The following is a 9,190-nucleotide window of genomic DNA, read 5'->3' as shown; positions in this document are numbered from 1 at the left end:
GTAGAGATTCTGAACTGGCTTGTTAATCAATTTCCAAGTGTGTGTGTGGTACTGTTTCTCTGCATCATGATTTATATCCTGTGCTATTTTCCTAAATCAGTTTGATTGTAGGGGCATGTATTTGAACTCCCCTACTTTAAATGAAAGTTATGAAACTTTTGCTCTTGTCACGAAAAATATGAATCATTATGTCAAGATTTCTATATCATTCAACAGCATAAGTAAAAAACTCATAATGTTAAAGTTCAGAATTAACAAAGCTGGTGCCATGTTTATACACAGATGAAACAGAAGATTCCAACAATTCATACACATTTTGGCCAAATTCGGTGGTTACTCACTGGCAAACTAAACAAAATGAATTCGGTGGCCATATTCATACACACCTATCCATTGTTTCCATCAAACAACTCTACCTGCATCTCCTGCCCAAAATTTTTCACACCAATTTCAGAGACCACATTTTCGTAACCCTCACAAAATCTAAACTGAAACAAAAAACAATGAATCAAAAAGAAGAAGTAGGGATTTGCTTACGGGGAATTACAAAACGAAGCCCTTGAGATACTCGGGGTCTCGCTTAGCCCTCTCCTGGAATTTCTTGAACCACCGGTCCAATATATCCATGGGCACCACCAGCTTCGACCCATCGACTCCACAAAACGACTGCATGAAATTGAATAAATTCTCCCCGACCTTCATTGCCAGGCGCTCAATCCGCTTCCCGGCGGTGACGTCCAGGGACGGCAGCGTGGCCAGGTCCTCCACGGAGACGCCGATCTTGGCGGAGAGAGGTGCGGCGTCGGCGGTGAGCTGGAGCTGGCCGCCGGGGTCCGGCCAGGGGAGGGCGAGGACGGCGGAGGGGCGAGCGAGGGTGATGGCGCCGCAGAAGAAGAAGGCGGAGCCGGGGGACTGGATGTAAACGGCGAGGGCCTTGTCCGGGGGGAGCTGGAAGCCGTTTAAGAGGAAGATGCAGATTTCACGGACCTGATCGTAGGCCTCGCCGACGAAGGTGTTCATGTCGAGGACCCAATGGAAAGTGTCGATTTGGGAGAAGGAGCTGATGTCCATTGGGAAGCTACGGTTTGGGAATACAACCCCAAACATTCTTCTTCTTCTTGTTGCTTTGAGCCCAGTAGAGTTTAGGGTTTCAGGGTTTTTGTGTCAGGGTGAAGAGAAGCAGAGGTGAATGTAAAAGGGGGGACGTGAGAAGCCTCCGGTACACTAGATTTTTGGGTCAGAGAAAGATTACTCAAATTACGGAAGTAAATTTACCTATTACTTTTCATTTTCTCACTTTATGCATATCTTTATAAACTCATATCATGTGTCTTTTCTCAACTCATATTTAGACACATGACATGAGTTTAGAACAATTGACATAATGTGGGCAAATAAATGATGGTAGCAAATTTATTTCCGTCCATTACTTGTATATTTTTATCTGACTAACGGCTTTCGTTGACAAACAATATGGTAGGAAAAGAAGGTAAAAAAATGTCAATTGCATTTAAATGAATATATATTTTTTATTATCTTTAGTAATTAAAGCAATTTAACATATAGAATTACCAAGTTGCTAATTCATTTTTTTTCCTTTGATCTATTAAATTTTATAACAAAAAGGGTATAGAAATTTATTTATTTTCAGAAAAAAAAATAGAAATATGAGACGTTCTTAGTGGATTTTGAGTGGAAGTTGGTTACTTTTTTTTCAAGTTCCTCAAAACGTAGGCCCTATATTTCTTGGATAAGAGGAGATTTCAAATTACAAAAGATGAAGAATTCTATTGCGTATGAAAACTATTAGAATATTTAGTGTTTTTGTAGCGACCTTAAATTCTAAACAGTAAAATTTCAAAATTTAGAACGATAACACTCTAAAATAATCTCAATATAATTGAAATTACAATACAGCTGTTAAATATCGATTTGAGTTCAAACAAACAACTCAATTACAACATGAATCCAAACTCACTTTTTACACTTCAGTAAATAAATACAGTCGTAGGATTCCGCTCGAGTCTCACCAAGACTAAAAGAACTGAAATCAAAACAGCAAACTGCTGACAGCTGCTTGAGTCTCTAATTGTGACTACGTACTACCTACAACACTACCCCCTGCATCATTGGTTGGTACACTGGGATTGTAAACACAAACTCGGTCAGCTTCACAGCTGGTATGAGTAAACTAAAATATCTCAACAGATAAACAACAACAATATCATGCAACAACGACAATAAATAATGCATCACATCTCAATCAAAGTTAAGTTCTCAACTTAACATCATCATCTCAACAACAATAACACTACCACACATTACACATTCTACAACACTCTCTTCACCTCTTACTCAAGGTCCAACACACACCACTAAACAAGAAAACAATTAGTAAATCCTGCAGGAAAGCATAGTTCAAAAATTCACGTATACCAAGAAGAAAAATACATTACAAGATAAGTGATTCCTGCATAATAGCATAGTTCAAAAATCACTTAAACATACAATAAAATACAAAAGATAAGTAAACATGTAACAATCACAAGCAGTCAAAGAAACACCGCTCCACAACTACGGCAACCACTTCGCACACACACAACTCTACTCCTGAGGTTATGACAACCCGAAGTCACTCCCCAATATAGACAACACTCAAGCAATGCACACTAAGCTATTCTTGAAGTTACGGCAACCCGATGTCACTCCTCAAACGACATTCACTCCACGACACCAACAACATCATTCTAGATGACGCTCAAAAACCATTGAGTCATTCATGAGTTCAACACTTTGGCCTCATGAATGATGCTCCACACAAACAAACTAATCATGAGTTCAACACTTTGCCCCATGAATAGTAGACACTGCCTATTGCCACTTTGGCCACCACTTGGGCACAACAACAAACGACACGACACGACACCACGCCACTTCACAACGCCACAACACTCAACTCGATAAAACACACTCAAACAAGAAGAACAAGGAAGAAAACAAATAGTGAATCTTGCATGAAAACGTGGTTCAAAAATTTACGTCACAAGAAATAAGATAAGAAAAGTGTAATCCATGTCATAAATTTAGTTCGGGAGATTACACAGCACACAAGAACAAGTAGTGATTCCTGCAGAATAGCGTAGTTTAGGAAATCACTTATCAAACAGATAAATCTAATAAATAAGAATCCTACATCACAATCATTTAACATAGTCCTTGTAATATCCCGAATTTTTGAGTTCCATTTCTTATAATTTCTCGTAAATTATTATGTTCGGTCATTCGAGTAAATTCACATTCTACACCTTCTCGTTTGTTGTCATTATGAAATGGAAGTGATTTAGAAAATTAAAGGTTGAAAAATGTTATATTTTTAGTGGCTCAAGAGTTGATTTTTAATCCGTCGCTCGTCTCTGAAAACTTCCTTTACGAAAGTCAAAGAGCTCATCGATACGAGTTCGTAGACATGCGGCACGCCATAATCGGATTCCGTATGTAAAAGTTGTTAGCAACGGAAGTTTGGTTTCAATTTCTGGAAGAGTATAAAAGGGCATTTTTGGAAACCCTAATTTCATAAAAATCAGAATTTAGAAACAGAGGCCGCGCAAATTTGCTCCGACCCCCATCTCAGCTCTGATTTTTCTTCTCCTTCGATCACACTCGTCTCGTCGTCGATCAAGCCGATGTCGGTCTCGTTGGAACCGCACAACCGGCCGCTTCTGTCTGTAGAGGTGGCACACTACCCTTCGTCACCTAGAAGCCACATAAACTCTCTGAAATTTCTGCCGATTTCATCGCCGTTCCAAGCTCCGTCGTCGGCGAGTCTATGGCTTGAGGCCACCTTCAACTGACCACTCTCATACCTTGGAACACGTCTGCAAGAGCCTTGGAGGCTGTTTGGGGAAGCAACCCAAGCTTATAGATGCTGCTTCAGGGCAGGGATTCAGCGGCGTTTCCAGCTGTTCCTGAGCTTGGTGGTGATGGAGTTGCATCGTGTAGGAGTTGTATGTCGACCCAAGGTGATGGCTCAAGCCTTTTCTAGCAAAGGAGGAAGTTGAACATAAATTCCAAGCTCAGGACAGAGTGACTCGGGAAACTGTTTGTGCTTGGTAAACTTCGAATCTCTCAGTTGAATTTGATAGTATTACTTATTTGAAATGTAGTTGTGATAGTGAGAGTTGAAGATTTGAGGGGAAACTCTTGGTTTGTAGTATGTTTGGCCGGCAGCAAGTGCCACTATGTTTTGGAATGAAATTTTAGTTAGGATATGAGGTTCTAATTTATGTTTATGCATGTGTGTTGTTATGAGTAAGTAGAATTAGTGTAGTCCCCATGTTTTATCAAATGAAGTATAATTAGAGAGTCGTTGAGTTCATTTCGTTTTGGAATTTGTCGAAATTCTTGAGTATGAGCTTGACAAGACCTTGACTTAGGTTGTGAGGAGGTTATCGGAAAGGGTTGGAAGTTAGCAAATGTTATATGGAGTTTTTAGAGAGAATTAGATTGGTGAGACCTACCTTGGTTTATGCTTTTCTAAGCGGAGTTTATGTTACTTAGGTGATTGGTGAAGCAAGTGAGCGAGCCTCACCTGACGTTTAGAAGTCGCAAAGCGGGAATTGAGGTGATTAAATCTCACTATGTCAAGTCTACCCTTGGCGGTGATTTGTATTTATGTTAAGTTGTATTTAAGTTACTGAAATGATTTCTTTATATAAAAAATAAGTGAACTGTGACATTGATATAATATAGTGAGACGTGTATGTGTATTAAAATGGTAAATATAATACATATATACAGTTTTCTATATTATGTAATGCTAGGATTTTATTTAAAATTATGTGATATTTATTGTTCTTAAATTAATTATAGCGGATGAGACCGGAAGGAAAGAAAATGTACATTCCCGTAAATTGGAGAATTATTGTGACGGATGGGGCCGGAAGGGAAGAAAATTTACATTCGAGTATGATGGATCATCGGTGTGACCTTTTATATATTTTGTTGTGTAAAAATCGCTTGGTTTTAGTACAATATAAACATGAGTGGATTGTTATATTGTACGCGGTTTTAACGTTGAGTCTTGTTAAAACGTTTTCTGGTCTTCGGACTTGGTGATGGCAATTAAATCGGGAACCAAGCTTTTGGCCGGGTGATTGGTTACGATCAGTTAGAGCTCTAGTTTATCTGCCGTTATACGGCATGAGGGGTAACCTAGTGGGGTTACCTGGGTCTCATGAGTGCACATGTTTTAAAGAATGTTAATTGTTACCTTCTCTTACTTTGTGATTTATATTAAATGTTGGTTACTCATACAAGCTGTAAAGTTTACCGGGTTTGTATTTACAATCCCGGTACACCAATTTCTGGTGTAGGAGATAGTCCTACATGTGGGGATTAGCAGGCTTGAGGAGCTTACGTGGAGGATTGCTGAGTGATCTCTTTTTGCTTTTGGTGAGGATCAAGTGGATATTACATTATCTAATTATAATGATACTTGCATATTTATATTGGTGATGTATCATTCAAGTCGACTGAGTCGCACTTTGAACTCAGTTTTGATGCACTGTTGTTGTAAGACGATTTCAAAATAATTGAGATTATTTTAGAATTTTTCATGGCTCAGAAATTGAACTTTTATTGTTCAATTTTTAGGGCTGTGACAGTCGTTAACCATTAATCCTTTTAAAAATCATAACAATAAAATCATATTTTACTTACCCATGGACCGTAGTCAATCAAGTCCATATATTTTGAAAACAAAACATATTTATCAAGATTTAGTAGGTTAATAGCCCTGAGACTATGTTAACACCCTCACTACTACAAATAACAAATAATATAAAAAAACTCACATTTAACATATTCCTCCTATCTAACAATTTTTCAAACCATTTTACTAAAATTTCATTTTTACTTACCCATGGACCGTTGACGATCAAGTCCACGTATTTTCAAAACAATTATATTTTTAGAACGATTTTAAGGTTGGTGGATCAAGAACCCTACTAACAGGCACATCATCACTAATATCACGAAATCTCACAACAATGTCAAACATTCCCAAAACAAATCAATTTTCGCCCCTTGGGCCACCACTAAGCAAAACAAACACACACACACACACACTCGCAAACATATTGCCAACAAGGCCTCCACCAATGCACATCACACTCATATTCATTTTCCAAAAAGGCCACCACTCAAGGAAAAACACACACTCACACTTCTCATATGCCAACACGGCGAAACCACACAAGCACAACATCAATACTACTCAACCAACAACTCACAAACTCACTACATTATCACATAACACACCAATACTCACACTACTGCATTCAAACATCAATAATACAGGAAGGTACATTTTCTTCCCTTCTGGCCAGACAAAACACACATACACTTCAACTATACAATTATCCTCCACAAACCTCCAATTTACCGAGAGGTACATTTTATTCTCTTTCGGTCTCATCCTCCACAATCAATATAATCCAATGAAATTGTACAATATATAAATCACGAATATAACGTAACCATATATATTCAATGATAATATATGCATATCATTTTTACCATTTAGATATACATATATATATATATATATCGCCAATATATTCACAATCTCGAAATAAATAAAAGTAATCATTAAACTTAAATAACAATCATAAGTAACTTTGTCACCGCCAAAGGTGACATTGAAAAAGGTGAGCTTTACTCACTTCATTTCCCGCTTGCAAACTTAGCAACTTCAATCACCAAGGCACCTAAGTGAGAAGAAAATAACTTAGTAATAAAAACAAAGTTTTAATCTAAATTGACCCCAAACTCTCTCTCTCTCTCTCTCTCTCTCTCTCTCTCTCTCTCTCTCTCTCTCTCTCTCTCTCTCTCTCTCTCTCTCAAAAACCACTTCAATACTCACAGCACCCCTCCACTTCACCAAAGACAACTTAGAATCACCAAACCTTTAACAATAGCTAACTTACTCAAGAATTAACCTAAAACATGCAAATGACCTATGTAAACGCTCGTATCGACGAGCACGTCACCATGGAGTAAACCATTACTCTGAAACATTACCCTACACGCCGCCACACACCGCCTACAGTGGCAGTATTGCCACTGTCAATGATCACCACAATTCACCACCACAATTTCAACAACATTTCCAACAACGTTCTAGTTGACAACAAAGTCTAAATCCAAGCCTAAATAGTCCAATCGATGAAAAACATAAAATATGCACTATTCACAGACCGTAGAAATTGAAATCGTCGATTCTCCTTGTGTGTTTCAAAAAAGGTAAAACTGTTTTAGAGTGATTATAAAAATCCTACAAGCTTCAAAACACAAGAAGAATCACCTTGATTGATTGCCAGAAGAGAGAGGTCTCCTCACTCCTTCAAAATGAGATAACAACATTGTTTCTCCATTTTTTTGTTTCAAACAGCTCGAATTCTCCCAAACACTAACATATATCGGTAGGGGACAAAGAGACGGTTCCAACGCCACTGGTCTCACTCAATTCCGTCGCCGGACGACGGAGATATGACCGGAGAAAGATCGGGCAACCAAGAGGGAAAATTCGCGTGAACAGTACTCGAGCTCGGGGAACAGTAACCGAGCTGGGTTTAGGAAAAAAATGATTTTCTTATTTTCTAATATCCTCTCATTCCTTTTATACTCATTCCAAAATCAGAAACCAAACTTTTGTTGCTAACAACTTCCACATACGACATCTGATTAAAGCGTGTCGTGCATCTACGAACTCGTATTGATGAACTCTACGACTTTCGTGAATGAAGTTTTATGAAAGAGTGACCGATTAAAAGTCATCTCTTTGGTTAAATAAACTTAATCAAATAACACATATTTGGCTCTCGAAACCAATTTCTACTTCGAACAACGACAAAATAAAAGAAATAAAATGTGAATTTAATCAAATTACCATTCTCTTAAGTTCTAAGAAATTAAAAGAAATTATATTGAAAATTCGGGTTATTACAGTTTTTTTCCTCATTTTACCCTTTGTTCATGAAATTTCTTAAATTAAGCTGTTTAATAGATCAAAGGCAAAATAATGGATTAGCAACTTGCCAGTTCCATATGCCAAATTGCTTTAATTAAAAAAGATAATTGAAAATATAACCGTTCACGTTAAATTTTTGTTCTAAATATATTTATCAAAAATTTCAAGTGACGCGCTCCAGAAAAATTCTTTTTATTTGAAAAATATCCGTTAGTCCTTGTGTGAGCTTGATCGTGATTGTTTCGGCCTTGTGATCTGACGCTAGTCTTCAAGGTTCCCACCCAATCATGGGACATAGAATATGCGTCTGCTTCAAAATTTCAATGTTAACGGGTTCGGATGATACTAAATTGAATGCATAATTAAATTTTTTGCAAGGTCATATCACGTATTTTAAAACTTATGTTGCGGAGAAAGTTCAAGGTAAGTTATTATTAAGTTAAAAGAGTTTAACCTCCTAACTTGTTGGGAGGCTTATTTTGGACCTGGCTGTAAGTTTTATGCAAATTGCAAAGCTCCCTATTTTTGTGTTTAACAATTTGAATAAGATTTCAAGGGTTTTCTAAGGACTGATCTATTTTGAACTCTAGACCATTCACCTTTAACCAACTTGAGTTGAATGAATCTTTCTTTGGCATTGAGTTTGATTAGCTTGAGCATTATTCCACTAGGTCACAACGTTTAAGATAATAGTAGTAGGATGAAAACGCTTCCAAACATATTGGTCAAATATTTTCTTGCATCCTTCATTTCAAAATATACCAGCGGGTAAATATAATGACATTAAGAAAGAGAATGTAACCGTGAGTGGGTAAAGCATGAAAACAATCATTTCATTCAAGAGTCCAACTTGGTCGGACCTAATGTGTTACACCAGTTGATTGTTGTCATTTCGAAACATTCTCCACACTGATGTTAGCCATGATTCAGATGAATAGTTTTAGGTTTACGAACAATGACAAGTTTTTGAAGAACGGTTCCTCCATATGTGAAATCCAATTGGCCATAACACCGGCCGGCTTACAAAACTGTCAGCCAGCTTCTGTGAAGCTTTACGAGCTGCTTTACTAAATTTGAGTCCCATTGCCTGGACTCCAGTCCTAACATCTCTAATTAAGGAGATACAACTTTCAAACTTATTTCAGCCAAAAAAGGAAAAGC

The 9,190-nt window shown here is 37.6% G+C and overlaps 1 protein-coding gene across 1 annotated transcript; it reads right to left on the bottom strand.

Moving 5' to 3' along the window:
- Positions 1-218: 218 nt before the first annotated feature.
- Positions 219-1,207, bottom strand: LOC126791929 (protein OPI10 homolog). Its single transcript, XM_050518433.1, has 2 exons — positions 538-1,207; positions 219-425 (listed from the first exon to the last, which is right to left on the bottom strand). Exon 1 carries the CDS (start codon positions 1,105-1,107, stop codon positions 544-546), a length of 564 nt encoding a protein of 187 aa, XP_050374390.1. The 5' UTR covers positions 1,108-1,207; the 3' UTR covers positions 219-425; positions 538-543.
- Between the last annotated feature and the right edge of the window lie 7,983 nt (positions 1,208-9,190).

The sequence above is a fragment of the Argentina anserina genome, chromosome 1 (assembly GCF_933775445.1).
Source record: "Argentina anserina chromosome 1, drPotAnse1.1, whole genome shotgun sequence".
NCBI lineage: Eukaryota > Viridiplantae > Streptophyta > Magnoliopsida > Rosales > Rosaceae > Argentina > Argentina anserina.
This window is presented reverse-complemented; position numbering and strand designations above follow the sequence as displayed.

Coding starts and splice junctions, on each gene's coding strand:
- LOC126791929 (XM_050518433.1), bottom strand. CDS start 1,107: ATGTTTGGGGTTGTATTCCCAAACCGTAGCTTCCCAATGGACATCAGC.